This window comes from Anoplopoma fimbria, chromosome 19 (assembly GCF_027596085.1).
Source record: "Anoplopoma fimbria isolate UVic2021 breed Golden Eagle Sablefish chromosome 19, Afim_UVic_2022, whole genome shotgun sequence".
In the NCBI taxonomy this organism is placed as follows: Eukaryota; Metazoa; Chordata; class Actinopteri; order Perciformes; family Anoplopomatidae; genus Anoplopoma; species Anoplopoma fimbria.
The window spans coordinates 24708329-24735082 of record NC_072467.1 but is presented as its reverse complement, the minus strand read 5'-3'; the positions used below and the strand labels follow the sequence as shown (position 1 = coordinate 24735082).

At 38.7% G+C, this 26754-nt stretch overlaps 1 protein-coding gene across 1 annotated transcript in view; it reads left to right on the top strand.

Annotated features, from left to right (window-relative positions):
- The window catches only part of kif21a (kinesin family member 21A), a 54788-nt gene extending 36489 nt beyond the window's left edge, over positions 1-18299 (top strand). Inside the window, 16 exon segments of the mRNA XM_054619235.1 lie at positions 702-896; positions 993-1094; positions 1864-2029; positions 3410-3467; positions 4483-4537; positions 4637-4842; positions 5470-5589; positions 7376-7507; positions 8785-8859; positions 9719-9855; positions 11072-11246; positions 11972-12136; positions 13052-13169; positions 13469-13639; positions 14282-14481; positions 15784-18299. Of these exon segments, the coding sequence (XP_054475210.1) occupies positions 702-896; positions 993-1094; positions 1864-2029; positions 3410-3467; positions 4483-4537; positions 4637-4842; positions 5470-5589; positions 7376-7507; positions 8785-8859; positions 9719-9855; positions 11072-11246; positions 11972-12136; positions 13052-13169; positions 13469-13639; positions 14282-14481; positions 15784-15874 (2166 nt within the window). The 3' untranslated portion in view covers positions 15875-18299.
- The last annotated feature ends 8455 nt before the right edge of the window (positions 18300-26754 follow it).

Below are 26754 nucleotides of genomic sequence, written 5' to 3'. Positions count from 1 at the left end.
AAGGGAAACGCTTGTGCACATATGGGCCCAAAGATTGGACTGGAAGATTTTATACTAATAAGTCCAACATGTTTTGCAGCTCACGTTAACAAAGTTTTACTGATGGAGGAGGGAGTACGGGGGTATGCAGTTGGTTGCAATCTGGAACTATCAAATCCTACACACCGCCCCTTTTAACGGTCAACCTGCTCTGATGCAGCTTCCCATCGGTGCCATCTGAGATTGCAATAAACCAAATAGTAAATAGTAATGCACTAAATCAACATGTGAACATCAGTGTTCTGTTTTCATCTGCTGTTAAGCCTATATTAGCCTATACTTTGCGTGCAGATAATCTTCTGCTAAATTCTCAGCTGAATCAACATGATCTGGCATTAAAGAGGCTTGGAGTGTCTGGCAGATCTCTGTGAGAGGGTTTGTTTGTTGCATATTAATGCTGTTTAACCAGTGGGAACTTTTTTTTTTTTTTTTTTTTTTTTTTTTTAAAGGTGTCTGACCTCAGAGGAGGCTTTAAGTACTGCTACATCGTTTTGTTTTTGCACAATGGCGAACAAAAATAAAACCTGGCATGAAATCCAGTAAATAAATAACTACATTAAATATACCTTTATCTTTTTCTGTTTCCTGTATTTCTGCAACATCTACTCCATGGACTGAAATCTGTTAAATGTTCTGAAGGTCAGTGTGTTCTGTGTTCCCAGCAACGAGAGGAGCTGACCAAGCGTAAAGAGAAGGTCATCAGGAAGAGGGACCGTCTGTTCAGGGAGGGACCAGAGGCAGAGAAGGCAGCGATTCCCCTCAACGAGGAAGTGGACGCTCTGACGGCCAACATCGACTACATCAATGACAGCATCGCAGAATGTCAGGCCAACATCATGCAGATGGAGGAGACCAAGGTGAGAGAGGATCTACTGGTTAAATAGATGGAGAACGTGGATGACTTTGTTGTGTTCAAAGTTGTATGAATTCACGCTGTGTTTTTTCTTTTCCAGGAGGAAGGCGACACAGTGGACATTTCTGCTGTGGTTAGTTCCTGTACGCTGACGGAAGCTCGTTTTCTGTTGGATCACTTCATGTCCATGGCCATCAACAAGGTACCAGCCCCGATAAAAGTTTCCACTAACACCACTAACTGTGTTCATGGCTGCTTTACAACAAACATGAGAGAGAAGCACAAGGATCAGGCAATTTTAATTGGTTAGGGACTCATTTAGCATACATTTACATCATAATTATGTCATTTATAATATAGGGTCCCGGTTAGATTTTCTAGTCTTGCTACATTTTCGCATATAAAGATAATTTAACATCATAAAGAAGAAGGTGTGGTTGGTTTATTGTGTTTTTTGCGACATTTTTATTCCAGAAAAAGCCAAAAAAATTGATATGACTTTGTATGATACGTAGTTTGTTTTACCATATTACCTCAAAAAATTGATTCTGCATTCATATGTAATTAAAGGGACAAGATTTTGGCAGTTTTGTTTTGAGGTCCGATTAGTAATGACCAATCACATTCGAGCAGTCGTTGGTTGAACACAGGTTAAATGTCTGTTTGGAGAGCAAAAAAGGCGGAACCCACCAGCTATCGTCTGACGAAGATTTAGCTTTTCATTGGATTGAAATGATCTTGTAAACTGGCAACATGTGTAACAACCCGATCGTCACTTTGTCTCTCAACTCCAACTCTTGATTAGCATCTCAAATTGCTAATCGGACTCTAAAGTCAAAGTCTTGACCCGGTTATCCTCTGGATTCACCAGACAATATTCTCCGAGATTGTTTTGCCATATTGCAAGATGTGGTTATGAATTCAATATGTAGAATAAACATTGTATTTTGTCTTTGTTCTGACGTCTTCAGGGTCTCCAGGCGGCCCAGAAGGAGTCCCAGGTGAAGGTGATGGAGGGCCGGCTGAAGCAGACGGAGATCACCAGCGCCACGCAGAACCAGCTGCTCTTCCACATGCTGAAGGAGAAGGCCGAGTTCAACCCGGAGCTGGACGCTCTGCTGGGGAACGCGCTGCAAGGTGACGACGGCGTTTATTTGTTTGTTTGTTTGTTTCGGGGGGTGTTGAGTTTGAAGTGAAGATGAGAACCCAAAACACAGACCAGAACCTCCTGGTTTAACCCGGCCCACCTCCTGGAAGTGTCTTTAATATCATATCAAGTTTATTATTGGAGGATGATGTTTTTTCTCCTCCGTGAGACAATTCTGTTAAAAAAAAAATGTCTTTTACGAAGCATTGGGCCTTTCAGGAAGTCGACTGGGTTGCTGGTCAGTTGCATGATGGGATTTTTTGACATGCTCTGCCTTCTGCTGAATAGAAGCTGGTCTAATTATTGCACAACTGGCACATAATTCACTTATAGTCTGGTTTAACGATCATATTGCTATGATGAAAATTACAAAAAAAAGAATCGATTTAAGATACATTTTGTTGTAGTTTTAATGTATTTTTATTCCAGCTTCTGTTCAGTTGGATGCTCTCTTTAAAGTAGCTGCACTTCATTTTGTTTTCTTTTAGACTTTCGGGGGACAGTGTTTTTAATTTGTGCATTTGCCTTTTTTTTTTTATTTTCTGTTCCCCCACGTTTTCCTATTTTTGTTTTCTTATGTTTTTTGCAGAGCTAGGTAACATCCCGCCTGGTAAGTGAAATCATATCAGCCTCTTAATCTGTGTTATGAACGCATGGTTCCTTTTCCCCTTTTTGAAAAAACTAACGAACCGTAACATGGAACAGGTGCATGAGGTGCAATGCAACCAAAGGCTTCCCTCCATCTGTCTGCTGACCTCTCCCCCTTCCCTCCCCCCCCCACGTCCGGATACACTCTCTTCCTCCTCCTAGCTCACATTGTGCTACAGCCTCCATGCTTTAGCACCCTGCTAACCCGGGACCCCTTCCACAGGAACCTGGATGTTGTAGCTCTGTTGTCGGACCCCTGTAGGTCAGCTGACCCCCGTCGGGAGCAACAGACTAATGATTCCTCTCTCACCTTGTTGTCTTTGCCCCAACTCGCCCACACATCTCTCTTAATAACCCCCCCTCCCTACCTGGCCGCTCTGTGACCTCTGACCTCTGACCTCTCACCCTTTTCTTCCATCCATCTGACCCCCGATTGAGCTCAGTGAAGGACCGATTGTCGATAAAACAGCATGGCGCCGCGCTGACATCGTCTTCATCTGCTTTATCATTTTCTACATTCTCCATTTAAAGCAGCTTTTTTTTATTTTAAGTAAAAAAATAAATTAAAAAAAAAGCCTCACCGTTAAGTGAAAGTGAGCACAATGATAAATGATTCAGTGGTAGGAAAAGTGTTTAAGCTAAAACGCGTTTTCGTCTCAGTCTCATCCGCCCAGAGGCTTTTTCTTTGAACTCTAATGTTCTTCATTGATCTCATTTGACAGAAAACGGAGACGATAGCAGCAGTGATGAGTCTGCTCAGAGCCCGTCTGCAGAGGGAAAGTACGTTTGTCATGGTCATGTATCTGATTACATGTATTTATTATGCTATGTTTATTTGTTATGCTGTTGTTTATTTTATGTTCATGTGTTTGTGTTAATGTTTTATGGGGTTATGATTTGTATGTGTTGTGTTCATGTGAATGTTTATGTTGCGTTAGTTCGTTTTGTTTTACTTATACTTAAGGTTAATGAAATATAACATTTTTGCATTTATGTTGTGATTAGTTTAACGCATTAATGTTTCATTTTATGTTGCACTATTTTAGATTAGATGGATCTTTTTTTAACAAGTAACAATTGATAAGAAAACTAAATGAGAATTACTTAAGAAGAACAGTAAACATATAGAGCAAATTCTCTAAATAGCTAAATATATATTTTATGACCGAAAAGGAGTAGAAAGAAGTGTAAAATTAAATTGTCCTACTCCTTTCTATAACTTAAAATAATCACCTTTATGTTTATCTCATACAGTATAACTTAACTATTTCCTTAATAAATCACCTTGTTTGTCATAGAGTATAACTCTAATATTTACCTTAAATAATAACCTTAATGTTTCTATTGCAGTATATCTTAAATTATTACCTTAAATATTCACATAAATGTTTATCATATACAATATGGCCTAACTATTCACCTTAAATAATCACCCTCACATTTATTTATTACGATATAACTTAACTATTTACCCTAAATACTTACCTTAGTGTTTATCTTAGCATATACAGTTTACCCCACTTTTTACCTTAAATAATCACCTTAATGCGTATCAATTACAGTATAACTTAACAATTACATTAATGTTTATCATATTTACACACACATGATCATCGTACAGGTGCCTTTCTGGCATTCCCACTCATGTAATGTGTCTGTTTTGTGTTTTATTTATGTAGTATGATGTGTTTATATGAGATGTTTATATTATAAGTTTATATTTTATGCTACATTCTATGTTCTTATGTTTTTTAAAAATCTTTATTGACATATAAATCTCTTGTTTTCCCTTCAGCACCATGACATCAGATCTCATGAAACTCTGTGGAGAGACCAAAACCAGAAATAAGGTATTTCAGTGTGTTTTATACCTCGTTCTCTGCATTCACCAGTATATTCCCCCCCATTATCACACCCAGTCTTGATGTCCTCTCACCTGTGCTCTCCAGGCTCGTAGGAGGACCACCACTCAGATGGAGCTGCTGTACGCAAACAGTGACTCCGCCCCCGACGCTCCCACCGCAGACTTCTCCGGTCCGCTGCTGCTGCCGTTGGCTGAAACTCCGGACGTGGGAGGAGACGTGGACTTGTCAGGCTCATCAGTCAGGGACTACACAGCTCTCTCCCCCGGCTTTTCCTCTAAAATGGGCAGCATGTAAGTCCAGGCCCCGGCACTCTGTCGCTAACACAATAATCACTACTTCCTTCCTTCCTTCCTTCCTTCCTTCCTGCATGTTTGATGTTGCTGCTTCATCCTCTGCTTTAATTCATTTTGTTTCACATTATTTATGAGCATCCTTACATCAAATGGCCATACCTCCCTAATAACTGTTCTTTTGAGGTAGAAGCATGTTTAAAGGAGCCAATAATAACATTTGTATGGCTTATTTATTAGCGTCCCCTGCAAAAAACTACCTTTTCTTATTCCTTATTAAGCAAAAAATACTAACACATTGCTTTAACTGGCCATGTTTCAAACCTAAATGCACCTTTAATTGTTGTAAAAAAAGAGCATTGGCTGAGAGAGACCCAACAGCAAATAAAGTAATAGAAATATATTTTAGCGTAGCACAAAATTAGTTAAACATGAGCTTGGCGAAGAAACCACCGCTGTTTTGGGACTTTAAATATCAGGTAACACGTGTTTCTGTGTGTGCTGCATGCTCATCTCTTCATTGTTGCCATCATTTATACGTTGTTTTCACATCCTTTTATCGTTGTTTTTTTGTATACTGTCTTTGTGTCGTCCGTGGATAACCCTTAATGAAACTGAAACGATCAGTTCTGGCTCCAGAACTTCGTCGGGGCTGGAGAAGCGAGCTCCGGAGCCCTCACCGCTGTCTCGCAGGAAGACCTTCGACAAGGCAGCGGCCGACAGGGCAAAGGTCAAGGAGATTAAACAGTAAGAGCTGGTTTTGCCGTCCGTTGTGGCTGCAAAAAGCCGGGAATAAGCAAAATAACTTTACTTCAATACTACTAATACTCCTCCTCTTCGGTTTCCTGCTTTTAAAGAAGCATGCGGTATCTAAAATCGAAATGCTCTGCGCCTGGTGTGATAACCTTTGACCTGCCAAGTTCTACGCTGAATTTAAAGTCATATCTTTCCTTCCAAACTCTGATTTATCTTTGGACTCAGATTCAGTGTTCAACTTGCTGATCAACCCCTTCTGCTGCTGGTCTACTTATGATACGCACTGTCTTTTCTCTTTCTTTGTCTGATCCGTAGATTATTGTGAGGGAGAAGACTGAAATATTATAATGTGACATTTTAAATGTTCCCAGCAAACATTGACACTTTTAATGACTGAATGTCCAATCAAGACTTCCGTTTATGGTTAAAAAATGTGTTCCAATAATGAAACTTGTTCCCTGACCATCAGCTGAACGTTTTAGAAACGTCTAAATCATTGATAGAATAGTAATTGTAAGTTCGAACCGGACATGAACTGGGGTCTACTGAGTGAAAGTCCTGTGCAAATTGTCAATCAGATGTCATTGGATTTAAAAACACATCCATAGGCTTCTTCATACCAATAATATGATAATATGATCAACACTTCCTGGATGGTAGGAGTGGGTCTGAATGGACCGTTATTGGACGTATCAATGGCCTTCCACCTAATAACTACATTGCAGTTTATGGCTACAGACTTGGACCATTTTGTGGCCTGGGACAGAACGTCACCATCCCATCAATGTTTGCTGGGTTCTTTATAAAACCTGCTTTGTGTCTGCTGAAGAATTAAGTTAATGAAGACTTGTATTTACTTGTTAAAAACGTTTCAAGTTCCTGTCATGCTCGCTCGAATGATATAATACTCTGAAAGCAATCAAGAAGAAAGAGGAGGAATAGTCCCTGACCAGAACTGAACCGGATACGCTGTAATTATACGGTAGATGTTCTCACCACTACCATGAATGAAACCTTCAGGCTGCAACAAAGCCTTTACTCTGCAAACATCCAGGATAGACGTCACATTCTCTGAGTAGTCTCTTCATTTTTCATCCATCCCACCATTTCATTTTTTGGTGCATTACAGCTTCCATTAGCTGGGTTTAGTTGGATTGAAGGTGCTCTGATATAAGGTGCATTATGCTGGTATTCAATTCTTCTTAATATCATTTTCATATCAAAAATTGTGCCCAGATTTTTGTTTCTCTTCCAGTGAAAAGCCTCCCAAACTAAATGTTGTAGTTTGGCAACATTAAAGGAGAGTCAAGGCTCTGAAAATAGAGACTGTTGTTGATTTCTGATTCAGGAGTTTGAGCTTTGTAGATAAAGTTAATTTGAATTTAACCTCATGATTTTCCCTGAAACGAGGCTACTGAATCCCTAGAACATGTTAGGTTGTTAAAAATGAAAATTTGAAGGTACAAAGAAATGTTCTGTAGCTCTAATGAAGCAGGAACTTTAGTGACTGGACAATATCTACATTTCTAAATATATAATAAACCTAGTAAACCACAGATAACCTCAGTAAAGTCTTCCTCAGAGTCTGAACACGGGAACACTTTCCTGTCAAGCTGTCCCGACAGTTTTCTCCCATATGACGTGAACCCAGCATATGCGTCTCCCTTCTGTCTCCATGCAGTCCTCCCACACTCCTGCCAGCAGTGTGTAAACAGCTTAGCGCCACACTTTAATTATGCTGCAGCTTCATTGGCAGCCCTACTTTCTCCCTCCACAGCGCAGTCATCAGGAACCCGAGGACGAGCCCGCCACTTCCTCTCTCCCCCGCCGCTCGTCCCAGTAACCACCTCGCCGTGTTTAGCCGTGTGGCAGGGTATCTGGGGCGTTCTGCAAACGTCCTGCAGGATAAGTAAGAACCAGAGATGAGTAGAATTGACACCAGCCAGCCGGAGATTAGAGTCAGTTAGAGATGCTGGGGATGAGCCAGAAAGTTGCACTTCAAATTGCAGCCTTGTTTCATAATTTACTGTAGATATCTCCTGTTAATGTAAATGTGAGGCCCACATTTAGACTTTGGAGTGAAATGTTGCAGTATAATAATGAAAAAACTAGCTTCCTGAAGGTAGTATAGCTCACATTTTGATTATTTATATATTATTTTGTGGTCAAAGTCATATAGCTTTATAAATCTAACAGTACAGATTGTCCTAAAACCATAGGAGACCATACCGGTGGTATTTCATAATCTTGTTTGGCCGATTAAATTAAATTTATAACAGATGATTTTGCAGAGCTCTCTGTAGGATTGATTGTTTTCAACCTTCCATGTAGCCATTATGTTGTCAGTTGTATTGAATATAATGAGGCACAATTTAACAAACTTGCTGGTGACAGGTGCTCCATCATAGTAAACGGCTTGTTTTCTTCATTTTTTAATTTCTTCATTTATAAATATATCTCAGAGGGTAAATAAAGTGCACTTGGTTGCAAATAGGAGCTGATTTCAGACGGCACATGTGACAATAACAGATGGTTCAACTTATCAGAACAATGATTTTTCAAACTGTACTGGTTCAAAGCAATGGATGCATGGAAGGTAGAGAATGTTATAGGTAAGACATGCTAAACCACTGGTATGGTCCTTTATGGTCATTATACATCAGGAGGGACATTAAGACTAGTTACATGATTATTGTGTTTTTTTAAAATACTTTCACATTCATAAGTGCTTGGGCTCGCTCTAGAATTTGCTCTTCTGGAAGTTAAAGGCACAATGAGAAGTTTTTTTTGTCTCCAAAACAACAACATGTGTGAAGCTGTCTGTATCTGCAGAAACGCTGCTTGTTTTTTCTTTGTTTTCATTTTGGTGCTTTCTGGGTGTTAACCTCTTTTAAAACATTGCAACCAGAGGCCATATCATTAAAACGCATCCAAGAAAAAAACTACAAAAATGGCGTACACAGAAACGAAAAAACAGGAAGAATGTGTTTCAGCTTTCTCTAGATTCACTCATGGCTTTCAGTTTTGAATTCTGTGTTTACAACCCAACAGATCCTACTCATTGTGCCTTTAAGTCTTATCCAATACAGAACGATTAAAGTAACGTGATAAGAACAGGGAGTAGTTGGTGTTTAGTTCAGTAGCTAATCGGGTCTCAGGAACATCGGATACTCTCTTCCCCTCCAGGACGAACGGATGCCTCCACCTGTCCTCCAACCACTCCCTCCGTTCGGTTTCCCCTCCTCTCTCCGGTCCACCCAAGTACAACCTTATGTTATCTTTAATTTGCCACACAAATCACTAAAATGTCACTTTTGGGTGAATCTGAAACACAGGCGCACGCGGTGTGGATTTCTTTTTTCTCATGGAGGCAACGCATTTCATCAGATGGACGTTTAACCGAAACCTCCCCAAACACTAGATTAAGCAGACATGAACAGTTAATGAATGTTTCTTGGATCAATAGATAATTAACTATTAATCCAAACTGTGTCATCTTGTTAAGTTTATTACTTCTACTAAAGCCTGAACTATCAATAATCCTCTCCTTTCATGAGCCCTTTTTTTCTTTATCCTGCAACACAGCAGGCCTTTTTTAAAACTTATTCATTCAAATCTCCTGACTATCGACGTGTTGGTTTGCAGTAAACCATCAGCTCATCATGCAACTCCACTGATACTGATCTCTACAACTGTTAGAGAAGGTTCAAATGCTCTTATCAGATGGCAGTTTGTCAATTACAGATCGTTCTGGGTGTCTGTGATGTTATAGAACTTGCTGTCCCAGATGTTCCGACACCACTGGTTTTCCAATTAACATCTATCTCTTGTCTCTTTGGGTGTTTTCTTTAATCTCTTATGGGCTGGAAACAAGAAGCTCCTTTGTATCTGCACAGTAGAAGGTGACTCTGTTCACAGCTGTCTCCTCATTTATTCTGCGGACTGTTCCTGTCATCTCCATCTCTTTTCTATTTTTTTGATTTCGCAGCGTCGTGCTAATCATCCACGAAGCTGCATGCTGTGCCTGACTCTGGGATGTGTGGGTGTGACTTCTGCTGCACTCTGATTGTTGGACAGACTTTGATAGTGATATGTGTGTAAATGTGTGTGTGTTTTCCAGGGGCGTCATTAACCCGGTGCCGGCCACTAAAAGCAGTCGTTCGGCGACGTTGCAGTGCGTCCACGTGGCGGAGGGACACAGTAAAGCCGTTCTCTGCGTCGACTGCACCGACGACCTTCTCTTCACGGGATCCAAAGGTTAAACACCCACAATCCCTCTCTTCTCCATCCATCCCCCCACCCCCCCCTTTCACCTCTTCACCCATAACTCCTATCATCAGTCTCATCAGTATTCCTCACATGACCCCCTTCTCATGGCTAATTTATTACGCTTTTGACACGCTGTTATGCTTTTGTATAACGGCAAATAAAACCTGACAGGGATTAATTAAGATTGTCATATGCACAGTGTGTGGATGAATGAGGGGACGGGGTAAAGTGACATTGTGCACACAGTTAAACTCTCACGCTGAAGGAGGTTTTCGTGATGATGGATGGAGGTGAATATATTGGCAATCAACTAGATTGAAGTTGTCATTTGTCCACTGATAAAGTAACTGCTGGCTCTATCTTCTGTCTTTGTTTTGTTGTCATTAAGATGTTGTGTTTTATGCCTCAACGCAATTAATATTTCTTTTCAGTCTTGATCCTGAGCTGCACTCTGTCAATGTTTGTATTAGAGCGTAGTTGATGAATCAGGCAATTTTTGTATCTTTGTCTTTTTATCCTTTTATTTTCTATCCTTTTTTTTCAAGAAGGACTATCAATATCTAATAGCTGAGGTATCTTTGGCTTCTAACCTCTTCTGCACAATGTTCAAACGCTCACAATGCAGAAGCTAGGCTTCTCTCTTCCTGAAACCAATTTCTACAGACGTCGTCTTTTTACTGCTTTTATTTGCTTTCTTTCTTTTTTATTGTTTTTTTGATGCTATTGCATTTTATTTCTATTAATTGTTTAAAAAAAAATGTTGCTTTAATGTTTTGTACTGTTATGTTCTGAATTTGACCTTATTTTGTCTGATTTTTTTTGTTTTGTCTCATCTTTTCTGTCCATTATCATCATTATTATTATTTTTATAATTATAACACTTTATTATTATTATTATCACTATTCTGCTTCTGCTTCTTCCTCTGCTTCATCTTCTTCTTCTGTTTCTTTTTTTTCTTCCTTCCTCTTCTTCTGCTTCTGCTTCTTCTTCTTCTTCTTCTTCTTCTTCTTCTTCTTCTTCTTCTTCTTCTTCTTCTTCTTCTTCTTCATCGTCTTCTGTTTCTTCTTCTTTGTCTGCCTCTCTTCTTCTTCGTCTGCTTCTTCGTCTGCTTCTTCTTCTTCTTCTTCTTCTTCATCTCATCTTCTTCCATTATTTTTTAAACGTTTATTAAGTTGAGATGATAGACTGTGTGTCTTCTTGCAGACCGGACCTGTAAGGTGTGGAACCTGGTGACGGGTCAGGAGATAATGTCCCTGGCCGGTCACCCCAACAACGTGGTGTCGGTCCGCTACAGCTCCAGTCTGGTCTTCACCGTCTCCACCTCCTACATCAAAGTCTGGGACATCCGGGACTCGGCCAAGTGCATCCGAGCGCTGACGTGAGTGTGACGGTCTGAAAAGCCTTTTCCTCTTATGTCTGTGTTTTTATTTACTTCAAATAGGAAAAGACGGAAGGAGCTTTATCTGCTGGAACTGAAAATAAAAACACATTATTAATTGAAGTGATTCATTTTCCTCTTAATTCATGATCCACTTCTGTTGGACATCGTGGATCATGCATTACTGTCAGTTTGCACACTTTGTTACCTCCGCCATGGAGGCTATGTTTTCGTTTATTTGATTGTTTAGCAGCAGGATTACGGAAAAAATACTGTCCTAATTTATTAAAACTTGGTCAAAAGGGTGTTGAATGGGTCAAGGAAGAACCCATTCAATGTTTTTGAAGCAGATCCAAATCAAAGGGGCAGATGAACAAATTATTTTTCCATTTTTATTAATATTGCTTCAATTGATACTGCTCTCACCAAGTGTCGCAGTTATCCAACTTTTTCAGACAGAACTATTTGCAAAATAAGTGCTTAAACTAACATACAAGAAGCTAATTCCTGAATATATATTTAAATATTGCAGTATGCCTCAGCTCCACCTCCACATCTGTTATGTAAATCAGTAATGAGACTGTTTTCAGCAACTTGTGACAAGATCACAAGTAAAAAAACTTGACTAATGCCACATCTAAACCAAAACTTACATCCATAAAGCCATAGTTAGTGTGGGAATGCCTCTGCAGATTAATTCACACGTGTCTTCCGTGCGTCTCCAGGTCCTCTGGTCAGGTTAACGTCGGGGACGTCTGTGCGTCAAACACCAGCCGGACGGTCACCATCCCAGCAGGAGAGAACCAGATCAACCAGATCGCTCTCAACCCCAACGGGATGGTTCTGTACGCCGCCGCCGGAAACTCCGTGAGAGTCTGGGATCTGAGAAGGTAAACAGAGGGGATGAGGAACGATACTGCATAATCACTAAATGTGTGTTTTTAGAGTTTTAGCCTCTCGAGCAATGTGTTTTTTGGGATGGCAGTCTGGTTTAACGCTGTGATCTGTTAGTGAAATATGTTCTTAACTGTTGGATGGATTGTCATGAAGTTTTATACATTAATTGTGCCAGAAAATGACTCTAAATTAGTTAGTTGGTCTCCTGATTTCTCATATAGCGCCATCAAAAGGTCAACATTTCTACTTTTATGACAGGAAGCCTCTCAAACTTAATCATTAGCAAGCATCCAATGAAAAAGCTACAAAAATGTCAGACACAGAAACAAAGAAAGGAAACACCAAACTAGTATTTTTAACATTGCCTCGCTTTGTTAGATCAAAGAACATACTTTATTTGTAATATTGTTGTTTTTTTTACTGTGAAGATGTCAACAAAGTAAAGATAAAATATATTTTTTTCTGCAAGAAAATGTAAATTAAAAAGACATTTCCACATCTGAAGCATTGTGTGTTAAAATCCAGTCTTCCATGAAACATTGCCGTCAGTCTGTTTATCGTTTGTTGCATTATTTCAGATGCATAACGCACACCGCATGTTTTATTACGACCCAATTTCTTTTGGATTCAATGTGAAACCTGACAGGAATCCAATCCAGAGCTGTCATCCATCATTTACATCCAGCTCACACACAGCTTGTGATGAATTGTTCCTCCTAAGAAAGTAGAAACATTTTATAATCAGCCGTCTGGATGATTGAAATACCTTTAAATCAAAATGCACCAAGATTGACTGTTCCAGACTTGTATTCATAATCTTTCATTACCCTTCTGTTCTAAAGACTATTTTTAACTGAATTCATTTTTAACTGAATTAATTTGTTACGTGATGTTTCCCTCTTTGTCAGATTTGCATCCACGGGGAAACTTACCGGGCACCTCGGTCCCGTGATGTGTCTGACTGTGGATCAGTCTGCAAACAGCCAAGACCTGGTGATCACCGGGTCCAAGGACCACTACATCAAGGTCTGTTTCCAGTATCCCCATCACCTCTTTATCCTGGATTAACACCCAACACATGCTCTTAATGTTTCATGTGAGCCCTGTGAAATAAAGCCAAAGATGGTTATGAAGTTTATGATTCAAGTTATAAAAAACACAAGTTACTAAAGCTCCATCTTGAGAGAATAACCTAGAGTGATTACCTTAAATATAATAAGATACAGAGAAAATGCACAGCTGCTGTTATTGTAATGTTTAAGTGTTGGGTTTTCACAATAAAAGCCCAGAACACCAATAAACATTCATCGTTGTGGCTGTTGCAGCTGTTCGACGTGGCTGAGGGCTCTCTGGGGAGCATCGGCCCCACACACAACTTCGAGCCGCCCCATTACGACGGCATCGAGTCCCTGGTGGTCCAGGGGGACATTTTATTCAGCGGCTCTCGAGACAACGGCATCAAGAAGTGGGACCTGGACCGCAAAGACCTGCTGCAGGTACTGGATGAGTGAGAGGGCAGATCGGGGAGGGAGGGTGAGAAGAAAATATAAATAGAAAAATGTAAATAATTAATAGGACAAAAAAGGGGACACTGAGGAAAAAACTACATAAATTAATAAATTCAATTTATAAATTAATTAATTTAAATACATCAAAGACAAAGCATGCCATTTCTGTTTTTATGGCCTTTTTATTGGTACAGCATTTAGTTGTTTTTATATACAGTTCAAACTCTTTAAAAAAACAACTTTCAATTATGTTTATAGAATTTAGCAAGAATAATCCATAGATTTATGATATACGCCCTGTCCTCAAATTTTCTTTCATAGGTAAAGAATCCAAATATAACATGTTTGTAGAATAATGCGAAATTTATGTACAAAACATGGCTAATACATTTTGAAATATTTTAACATGAAGTTACAACATCAGTCAAAACATAATTGTTTTTCATTGCTGAATTCAAACAGGATCAAATAAATATTTATCTCTCGCCATTGACTGTACATATTTTTTTCCCAAAAACTGAATTTCCGGTCCAAAAAGGCGGGACATAGCCTCTATATTTACAGATGACAATAAATTTGTGAAATCCTTGTCATATCTGTTAAAACCCCCTCAATCTTTCTCTCCAACAGCAAGTCCCGAACGCCCACCGGGACTGGGTTTGTGCTCTGGGTGTCGTCCCCGGGTCGCCGGCCCTGCTGAGCGGCTGCAGAGGAGGGGTGCTCAAGCTGTGGCACACGGACACGCTGGGGACTCTGGGGGAAGTGAAGGGCCACGAGAGTCCCATCAACGGCATCTCCACCAACAGCAGCCACCTGTTCACCGCCTCCGAGTGAGTCTCCCAGCTACCACACACACACACACACACACACACACACACACACACACACACACACACACACACACACACACACACACACACACACACACACACACTTTCTACAGCTTTCAGATAGATTGAGCACACATTTTGAGATTCTGTAGCTTTTTCTTTACATGACCTACTTCCCGGTTTTGAAGAGAGTTTAGACCCAAAGCCTGAAAGCTCCAGTATTAGATAAAACATCACTACAGTCTGGAAGATTACGTAGGATCAAAGAGTCCAATCTGCTCAGTGGTGGGAAAATATGGTTATAAAACAAAGGATCATTGCATTCTGTCTTTAAAAAATGTCAATTCAAAGAACGTGTGTTCAAAGAAACACTGCCGGCAATCTGTTTATCATTTTTTCAGTAGTTTGGGTGCTGAATGTCTGATGTTACAAAAGACTGTATATAAGAAGTGCACGTAGTCATGGTGATGTCACCCATTGGTTTGAGAGCTAGTTACGTTGGCAGCACCAGAGCTAACAGTTATGGTTATGGGGGTTCCATGGAGTAACGTTATGATGTGTTCAAGCTCTATTCAGTAAAAATAAGTATTGGGAAAAGGTTGCTAACAAACGCTATCATGATGTGTTCAAATGTAATCTTGTTAAATGTATTTTTTGGGGGCGAGAAACTTGAATTCATTCAGTTGAGGAGATGTTTTCACACTGATATAAAATAGATATTAGAGATGGAATTATGACAAATGACATTTTATTTCCTTATCATTTGACGTGTTTTTTATTCAAATAACCGATACAGATGATTATAACAAAGAAAAAAAGGATAATATTCAGACTTTTTGATGGTTAACACTGACTTATGAGCGGTTAAAATGATTTTTGGGACAAAAACAAAACAACTAAAATAATCTATATCTGCCAATATGAATCCTCAACGATTGGCAATTATCGGCGGCAAAAATAGTATATCTGCTCCCTTTTTTCTCTTGTGCTGATCCGATCTGTGATCAGTGACTCATATCCACTATTCGATGGAACAACACTAACAAGCACGAAAAGAAAGCAGGATAAGAAACGTCGTCTTACGCTCCATTTCACTACATGTCACATGTATCTCGGGCAAAACGCTTGATGTGATTACTACTTTTCTTTAGATACATTAAGCTTTCACAGAGGCGGAATCAATGAACAGGAAAAAACAAGATGACGATACGCACTTGACCAATTAGATCAGACTGTGGATGCTTAGTTGGGGAACCCCCTGATAACACCCTTTGCTTGTTTTTTTGCTCTTTCTCCCTCCAGTGACCGGACGGTGAAGATCTGGCGTGCCCGTGGAGGTCTGGACAGCACTTTAGAGTCGGTTGACAATGCGGACGAGGTGGCCAGTATCTGAATCACCCATGAAGGACACTAACAGGCCTCTTAAGATGCTGCTGCCGTGCACTTTGACCCCTAAGCTGACCCCTAAAAACACCTTCACCTGCAATGTAACCTTTATGACTGAGCCAACAGGAACGTAGTCTCATCCCAACAGGAAACATGCACAATCATTCTTCTCTCTGACTCTCAGAGGGTCGAGCTAATCACTTCTAATTCAGCGTATTGTTAACAACTCTTTGCAGGATGAACCCGTGTGGACGATGCGTCACCGCGGATCATGATTAGAATTTGCACTAATTTTAATTAAGAGTTGAACACGACAAAACGCACTAATTCTCTAACGATATCTCTGTAGCTCTGCTAGGACAAAACTAAGGACGTAGAGTGTTGGAGGAGGAAAGTGTGGCAGAGCTAACGGTTGGTAGCTGGTCTTCCCAACCCCAGTTCTCCAGTTTCTTGGGATAGTTTTGATTGTTTGATTCCCACGTTCCTCCCCTCCCCCCCCAAAACCCAAATAACAAAAGTGGCTTTACTGTATGTGAAAAAGACAAATCACTCTTCCCTTTAACGTCATCTTCTGCTTTTGTGCGCCAAAATCTCTGCAGCTGTTCAAGATCAGCAACCAAAATTGTGCTAACACGTCGTCTTTGCTGTCCTGCACTCGTGAATAGAACTCACTGTAAAGCAATGTTTGTTTGGCATTTTGGGAAATACGATTGTTGTTGCCACATCCAGAGGCTGGTTAGCTTAGCTTAGCTTAGCTTAGCTTAGCATTAAGACTGGAAACGGGGGAGTCAACACATCTTCCAGCCCCTCCAGAGCTCATCTATCAACACCTTGTGTCTTGTTTGTTTAATCTGTACAAAATCCAAAGGGTAAAAATGACATTTGCTGGTTTTAAAGGGGGCTTTGTGTGCCAGACTGTTTTGTGACAGTAACTTTTTTTCTCCCAGTTCTATTTTAAATTGTATTTTGGATTTTGTATGGATTTAGGGGTGACAACGAGGTGGATAGGGTTAAAAATGAACTATTAGAAATCGCCTTTGAACTTTCACCAGTTGTGCTGGCATTGAGGCCTAATTTTTTGAATTAGAAGTTTTCTGAAATGTTACGTTTAAATATGCAAATGAGGCATGTTATTTAATATGTGCTAATTTTCTTGGATTTCCAAAATTGGCTGACAAATGAGCCAGGTTTGAAGCCTTGTTTCATTATTTTGAGCACTGACATTTAGATTTTTGTATTACAAATCTGCTGAAATGTAAAATTTCTGAAGTTTAAATATGAAAATGAAACAATATGTAATGCTAACTTTTGGTGAATTTAGTAGAGATCTACAGACGCAAATAGACAAAGTAATAAAACAACAAAAAAAGGGCATTTTGGATGTTTTCTTTCTACTAATCTGAAAAAAGAAGACAAGTTGTAGAAGCAAAATAGCCCAATTTCTCAAAATGATCAATTCATGAAAAACAGTTATTACTGCTGTTGGTATATCTTGTTAACTTCAGTCAGAACCAGACTAGCTTCCAGTCTTTATGCTAAGCTAACTGGCTACAGATGTATCGATCTTCTCGTGTAACTCTTGCAGAAAGCGAATAATCGTATTTCCCAAAGCGTCAAACTAATTCTTTCACTCTTGAGCACTTGTGAAAATGAACACAATTAATCTTTGAGATGCACTTAAATCTTAAATCTTTGGTAGATGTGAGCAGGTTCAGCGTTTAGAGGATATTCTACACTTGTCGTTCACGTGTCATCGTATGTTAAAGCGTGTGTTCACTCTCTTCACTGAATCAACACTACTGAGTCATCGTCGTCTAACTCCACCTGCTGCTACGTCGTGTGCTCACCTTCCTCTCTCCTTACAAAGAGGGCTTCTGGTCAAGGACTCCGGGTGAGGTCCGCTCAGTACGGAGCAACGTGTATGTAAATATATATATGTAATGGTATCTTGTTTTGTTTTTGGAGAGGAGAGGCTAACTACGTTGCCCGTCGTCCGTCTCCCGGTTCTGATCGTCGTGGGGCCTTCCTGGAGACACTCGTGGTCTCCGCTGATGTAACCGTTACTTCTGAATGTTTGCTGAAACAAGCAGCCGTTGGCATTAATCAAGTACAAATCTAATGGATGTAAACAATGTATTTAAAAATAATAATAATCTGACTGAATGTTAGTTTTGTGGGACCACAGGAGAGCCAGAGAGGACCACAGTGACGAGCTTTAAAGCTTCGGACGGAGCTTCTCCTCCAATGAGGCGGCAGATTGTGTTTAGTGGCCTACGGCTAGTTTTATTTTATTATTTTTCTTCTTTGTTTTTTTTGTTTGTCATGCTGTCCCTGTTCCACATATCCTGGGCGTTCCCACTCTGGAGTTTTAGTAGCCATTCCCCAATGGCGGACTCTGTAGCGATTCTAATGTCGGATGCCTTGGTGAGAATAAATGCCATCTGGCAAAAACAACCAACTCTGTGTTTCTTCTTGGCTCTGTCTCTCATTTAAATAATTATTAGTGCTGTTTATTTATCTGTGGATGAGTTACTTATTATAAAACTAATGTTAAATGTTCTTTTTTATGTTTAATTTAACAAATTTGTCTCAGAAAATTTCCTTAGTTGTATGTCTGCCTGTTGGATTTATTGATTTTTAGACATTCTTAATCTCTTATTTTGGTAACACATCTTTTATTTTGGTGACGCATTACTTCAAGTCTCTCTGTTAAGCCTTTATAAGCAGTATACATATTGTTTATAGCACAATATAAGGGCACATTTAAGTGCTTATTGATGTTTAGTGGGTTAACAGTTATCACTCCTATATTATTACAACTTTTTTGACTTAATTGTCTTTTTATTATTTGTTTATACATCAGCCTCTACTTATGGTTGCCCACAGTTGAGTTTGTGCTCAAACAGTTTGTTATAAAGCATTTATTAAATGTTTCATAAGGGCTAAATAGAGGGGCTTAAAATATTTCCTTGTCACATTTTATTTTGTAGGAGTTAACATGTATTTTATCAAAGACAATGAGACAGTCAAAGCATAGGAACATCCCCTAGTAGGATCCATTATTTCAAGTATTGCTTTTTTCCCGATAAGGTTTATTTCTAAATGACACTTCTTCTGTTATAAATCAGAGATTCAATATGTTGCAGTTCTCTGGGATCTCCAAAATATCTTAATAGACCAGAATGATGAGCTTTCATGTTCACACACAACGTCTCCTCGTTCCTGTTTTCTCTTTAATCTCCTGCTCTAATGTCCCAGAGGTGGCTGTAGTTTTTAGGTGAGGAGAGCTAGAAGCGTCGACCAGTAGATGGCAGTAGCAGCAGCAGCGTGGACTGACCAGCGACGGTGTGAGTAATCCTCAGAGCTGTCAATGTCCAAAAATACTTCCACTGACATTTTAGTCATCTGGCTAATAAGAGAATCCGTAGAACAGCTTAGATTCCCACTGATTCACTGCCATGACCACCCGCTGAGTTGGACATCCACAGGACCGTGTCATTAGAGTTGGTCATGTGTGTTAGTGATGTATTTTTCCAGTGACATAAAAATAACGAGCTGTTGGGGCCCCTGAATGTCTGGAGGCTTTGCCTGGTTGGTAGTCCAGCCTCACTGACAACATAACAGGCAACCAGCATAAAACAAACAAAAAAAACATTCCTAGCTGTATTTCATTTAGTTGACTCATTTTGGTTGTGTTACAGGCAATTTTTTACCAACAATAATTCAACTACTTTGTTTTACAGAGTTAAGTTTCGCTGTACTTTTTAAATCCAATTTAGCCAATAATACTCTTGTACTTTTTCTTGAGTAGGTATTTGAATGAAGCACTTGTAATGGTGTATTTTAAGATTGTTGTATTGGTACTTTTAATCTACTTTTAAAGGGCATGAGTACTTTTTCCATCATCATATCAGCACCATACAATACCACAGGAAGAAAACATGATGATACTGAATCACTGGGCCCCAATGGTGCTATTAATATTACATATATACAATATGTAATAACACATCGATTGATCTTCATGAGGTTCTTCTTTTTTCACTTTTTATAGTTTTTCCCCGCATATTTTACAAATTGGGAAGTATAGATTTTGTTTAATGTAAATAAAGTCAAATCATAAAATAATGAACTTTATTCGTGCAGCACCTTTCGTACAATAAATGCAAGATAAAGTGATTTACAATAAAGAAACATATAGTGCAACAAATTTGAGACTTAATAAACGGATACTCTAAAAGTTTGACGTTTTGTACACATGTAATGATCGGTACCGAGGCGCCTGAGACCACAATCAAACACAGAATCACCTCATTTCCAGCCGGACTCAAATAAACTAGAGGTCTCGATCACACAGAAATAAGCATTTTTCAGCCACCTCAGAATGTCTTTCCTATAAGTCTTTCAAAAACTTTCCTGGAAAAAAAACACCTAGGAAAACTCACACAACCGTTTTTTTTTTTTTCCCAAATAAACAACCACTGATAACAGGAATAAAAATTAAGTTAAAAATCAATACCCATGTTTGCAGCATGCATATGCACATCAATAGGATGATTAAAATCAAGTAAAATACAACATTTTAAAGGAATTGCATAAATGCAAAAGACACTGTTTCATGAAAGTCATTGCTAGTTAAATGCTAAAGTAAAGAGGAAATATAGAGTAAAAATATTTAGCTAGCCGGCTTCCCTGATATCTATAGACTCTTTACTCCATAGCTTTGGGGGGGTCATTGACCTCCAATAAACCAGCATTTAGGGCAGACAGTTAGAAAATGACCGCATAAGAACAACGATCTCACTCGCCTTTACGACACATAAGTGATGCTGCTACAATCCAGCGAGGAACTATCAAACTGAGACTTTGTTCAGACTCTTAATCAGAGGACTCGGAGGGGGGCCATCAGGGTCCGCCGTTATAAATCTGCAGGATTGTCTGACAGGCAGCACCAATCACCGGACACCTGATGGGAATGTCACAGTGTCATCTGCATGTGTGCGGATAACACTGAGGTCATGTTGGGTTGAATATTGACCCAGAAGACCCTGCAGAAGTTAAGTTTTTTCATTGTGTGCTAGTAGCGGACAGATACCAACGCTAATAAAGTCTCCCCATCACCTCCCGCTGCTCACAGGCTTGTTTAACAAAGCCGTCACATACTGCTCTCGCTGTACAAACTGCACGTTCGTTGGTCAGCGGCCTCTCTCTTTGATGCAAGTCCATTAATCCTCATTTAAAAACAGCACAAGCAGCTGTTTCTCAAGATGCAGAGATGTGCACTTTTTTCTTTTACTCGGGGCCCTCTGCTGCTGCTGCTCAACGCGAAGAGGATCTCCGCCCCCTCAGAGACAGATCTGTCCTGCATCAGCACAAACTACACTTGAAAAGACCCTTTTATACGGAACAATGTCAAATCACACCAGGTGATTTTTTTTTTTTACTGAGGGTGGGTTCTTTTCATACAGAAGTCGCTGTGCCCTTTAATCAGCACTAAAATAAACTTATCATTCATATGTTTTGGGGGGTCGAAAAGTCATTCTTGTCATGTCTTTGTTGCCAAAGTTGTGACCTTTAAAACAATTTCCCTCATTTACTTTCCCTTTTAAGTGGAAACAAACAGTAGAACATGTCATCGGAGCAACTATTTTGATAGCATATTCATCGTTTAGGTAATTTTTCAAGCAAAACTATCAAATATAACATTTGAGCTTTTCAAATGCGAGTATTTGATGCCTTTTCTTGTCTTTTGTTACAATAAGTTGAATATGTTTGGACGGTTGGTTGGACAAAACAAGATATTTGATGATGTTACCCTGTGCTCTGGTGATTTTAGATGTTTTAGGGACCAAACAATTCATCAATTAATTGAGGAAATACTAATTGATAAAGAAAACAAATGTTAGTTGCAGATATAGAATTTACCTAACTTAATTTGTAATTGCAGTTTGTTCAAATCAAATTGAAAGCACTGTTCCTCACACTGTGGCGTGATTTATTTAATATTCATGGTAAGTTTGGGATCTTAATTAGGGTTTAAAGTAAAGTTTGAGCAGCACCACATGTGTTGGTAATAATGAATCCAGCGGTGGGTCGGGCAGCGCTGAGGACGTTAATACATTTTTAGAGAAGCTCTGTGCAGTCTGTGTATCTTTCTGGCAAATTAAGAGAGCTGGAGATTGAGGACGGAGTCATTAGAAGCCGTCAGAGCAGCTTCACACTCTGATAATTTGAAATCTATTTGTGTCACTGAGGCATGAATATAATACAGTTCTGTCAGTCCAGATACACTCGCAGCTTAATAGCAAAAACTACTTTACAATTTAAGGGATTAAACCCAAAATCAAGTCATGCAAGCATTTTGATTATAAGTCTGACTACTTGCTCAACTCAAGCTTCAGATTCAGCTATTAAAGAATGAAACTTTAAAAAAAAAAAGTTACATTTCTAGATGAAATTCATTAATTTCCAAAAGGATTTTTAAATACTGTCTCAATCAAAATGTAATCTTGAAATTGTTAATAGAATGGATCTCCAAAGACAAATGTATCTTGGAGAACAGGCAGTTTCCCAATAAAGAGCTGATTAAATAGTAATAATACAGCTAATTTGTCAAGCACTTACACCAAGGAGTCGGACAAAGCATTCTCTAAATCACCTCACCACTTCATCTGGATCGCTCCCTCAGCTGCTGTATGGAGATCATTTTGTACTTATATTGAATAAAGGCTGAGGTGATTTAAACCCATCATATAACCCAAAGAACAATACAGACTGCACCCGGCCTAAGTGTCTGCAGCCATGCCAGCAGTTCTGTGAGGGTGCACTCGAGCTAAATGCTAGCGTCAGCATGTTTCTATCATCTCAACGGGGCCCTTCGCCGGTTAAATAAAGGTCAAGCACATGTTAGATTTGTCAAATAAAGAGCAATGTCTTTTCTGTGGAAGGATGTGGGTTTTCACTGAAGAAGCATTTTCCAGTCCTCTGAGGAAATCAAAATGTAGCTTCTCAGAATCCTGTTAGTAGTGGTTCCCTCTTTTTCTTTATTATTATGACCTCTCATCACATGAACATAAAGTATGTCAATTAACAATTTCAGCTTTTCTGATTGTTTCAATTTGAATGTTATTTAGAGGCCTAAGAGGTCAAATGATCTGTTATTACTCCCAAACCGAGAGGATAGCCATGTGAGCACATCCTAAACAGAGTGGTGCTTAAAATGTCATTTGTCTTAATTGATTTTAAACCTTTTTTTGTTGTTGTTTTAAATGTCATTCTACAGTTTTTTTAGTAATGTAAAGCCCTGGAATTACCTCTGTTTGAAATGTGTATATGAATAAGGCTGCCTTGCTAACATCCTCACAATGTCAAAGCTAAAATGTTGATATTTAGCTATGTCAGATTTCTAACATCCTAACAATGTCAATGCTAACATGTTGATATTTTGCAGGTATAATGTTTACCATATTAACTGTCGTAGTTTAGCATGATGGTCATGCTAACATTTGTTAATTAGCCAGCTGAGGCTTATGGGAATGTCATTAATGATTCACGACATTTTAAGTCACAAATTGCTAAAAGAAATGATCTTGAGATCTACATAAAAATAACAATTCATGGCAAGCCATCCAAAATGTTGTGCCAATCCATCACAAATTATTTTATCATACAATATCCACTATTTATTTATATTTTGTCACAATAAAACATAATGTTGCACCAATTAAGTTCCATCAAAATGTGTCAAAAAGACATCTTACTGTGCCATTTATAAAAAATAAATAGGATGGCTCAACATTATGCAAACAAATATATATATTTGCCTCCATTTTGGTATATGGAGTTTACCAACATTGTTCCTTATCTCCCTTTCTGTTTGCACTGGATATAGAGCCAATACAGCTGTGGTTGTTTTTTTCCACAATCACAAATAAAAAGTGTTCATATTAACTTTCTTAAATCCCCAACAGTCTCAATCCAGAACACAGTGTACTTGTCGTCAACGACTGCAAAAACAGTCACTAAATGTGTGAAGCTGAGAGGTTGTTGTTGTTTTTCACACTTGATTAGGATATTAAAATGTCTTCTGTATTCCTGGCATGAAGCAGAAGGAGCAGATATTTGAATTTTTGAAAGCAAAGTGTTTCCAACAGTCTCATTTTCTCAGTTTCTTTTACCTGAATAAATGTCTCAAAGAGGGAAAAGATGTAGCCACAGGACAAAGGTCTGCAGGACAGATATGAGAACACACAAAATTGTCCGATCATTTTGTGGGCGTTTTTTATGTTGTACAAATTGCCAGGTGCTGAATGCAGGTAGAGATGTAGGGTCTGTTGTGTGAAAATTACACTTTTTGGGAGCTACATTCAGTTCCTTCATCCTAAACGTGACTCAGAGGAATGGGTGAGATACTAACATGTATAGATATTGCATGCTCGTTATGTTATAGCAGAATAATGCCCATGGATTTTGGATTTTCATCTAACCTGATACTTTGTTAGGATAACCACATACTTCTTGCCATGTAGTATCTTATAGACATAACTTTATTTAACATGTTGGGTCTCTTTTAAAATGTAGAGTACAATCTAGATCTGCTCAATATGAATATTATTATTATTATTATTATTATTATTATTATTATTATTATTATTATATTCCTTTATATATAGAATAATGTTATAATTCGGCAGTGTAAATATAGATTGAATAAAAATCAAAAACAGGCTTATGTTTGTACAATATCTCAGTTTGGTGTTCGATATGGAAACGGCAGGAAAAGTAGGACAGGATTTGTTACCTCTGAAAATGTCCCTGTTTGTAATGATAATGGACCTCTTGGTTTTGAGGGTAATACCTGATTGTTTTACCTCTCAGACATCTAAAAAATATTTAAATAAATCAATCAGAGACGAGCACTTGGCGACATACACAACTGCTTCATTTCAAGTGGTCTTAAGATAAAAAAAGGTTGGGAACCACTGCTCTAAGTGATGCTAACAGGATGCTGAGGAGCTACATTTTGATTATTCAGATGACTGGAACATGCAAGTCAGTGAAAACAATATCACCCCCACGGAAAATCGACACGGCTCTTCATTTGGCAAATCTAACAGGTGTCTGACCTGCAGAATGAACCCTCTGTCTTTCCCTTCAGACTAATTGGAGCTGACACACACATTCCCATTTTTAGCTCTCATTTCCACGCTGGGCTGGTTAATTGAGTTTGTTTTGCTCCTCAGGTGGTCTCTGTCATCCAGGCTGTGACACCGGCCTCCGCTCCAGTGACACACCTTTTTACCTGTCGTTGAAGGAAGCTGCTCGCTTAATGTGTGCAGAGAAGAAAGTATGTTGCAATAATACATGCGTGACCCAATTTATCCATTATTACTCTTGCTTTTGGATGAGTTAATTACCTGTCAGCTAGACGATTTCACTCTCATCTTGAGACATCTTTAATTATTTTGAAATTAACATTGTTGCTGAACTTATTTTAGCATATTTAAGTCACACTGTTAGTTGGCTTTTTTAATCCAGACACAGATAATTGCATTTCCTCCCACCCACATAGATAACTCAGTTGGCTCTCCTGGGAAACGATAATGTTTAATATTTAGATGTTAGGAAAGCCAACTCTCTGTTTTATTCACCTGTTTTGCATCTCAATTACTTTCATATATCGAAGAAGGGTTGTGAGGTAAATTAGCGTTTAGTTAATTCAACTTCATCCACATGATTAGAGGAGCTCATAACATTAGTGAAAACAAGTAATTAAATAACAAAACGGCTCATTTTTTTAAGCAGTAATTGCCAGCGTACTGCTGGGAAAAGAGATCATTTAATTGCAACAACACAGGGCCTCGTCACACCTCATATCCCGCTGACTCAACAGACCAAAATAGCAAAGTCTGATATACATATAATAGAAGAACCAAGTTGTTGTTCCAAAAACAGACCGAAATGTGAGCTTTAAAATGCATGAATCTCAGCTCCCAGCCAAGTAATCAATGAGGTTATTGATCAACAACCTTATCAACCGCTTGCAGATCTGTTTTGCTAAAGACTACTATATTGAACTCTAAATACATTTTCTTCTCAGCTGGTTGAAGGTTGCTCCCTTCTGCATGGCTTCCTAAAAGTAGTTTTTGACAACTTAATGCTTCTTCTACACACTCACAGCGTATGAAAGCACATTGCCATTGCCAGATAATGAGTCATTTACGCTGGTTCACCAGATTTTGTAATGTGTTGATAGCTTAAATTACATTACACAGAAAGTAGAGAACGGGCTTGTGCTATGCTGTGATGTAAGGCCACATTGTGGTTATGCAAAAAGTACAAAATATAGAGGCAGTTGGGAGATTTTGAGGGCGTTAACATTCTTTTATTTAATGAGGTAATGCTTGATTAGTACCAAAATCTATTTTAGAATTAGCCTTGCAAGATTATGGATTATTTAAAATTAAAAGGCGTTTTGAGACATTTCGACCACAAAATATCATTGTTTTTTTATGAATTTGGTGAGAAATGTCATAATTAACACGAGCATTGATGTGTGTGTGGTCAAATTTCAGTCAAATTATTTAATTTACATCTTAAAAATCGTCTTTAAATGCAAAGTTTTTAAAGTAGCAGTATCTGTATTGTTAAAAAATAAACTATGTATCCTATCGAATTAAATAGTCTACCTCCAACACCAGTGTTTAAAATGACACGTTTTAAATCATTTCTCATAATCACAGCTAATTACAGTACCAGTCAAAAGTTTGGACACACCAGACTTAAATTCATTCAATGGTTTTTCTTTATTTTTATTTTTAACGTTTTTTATTTTATAATATAATACAGTACCAGTCAAAAGTTTGGACACACCTTCTCATTCAACTA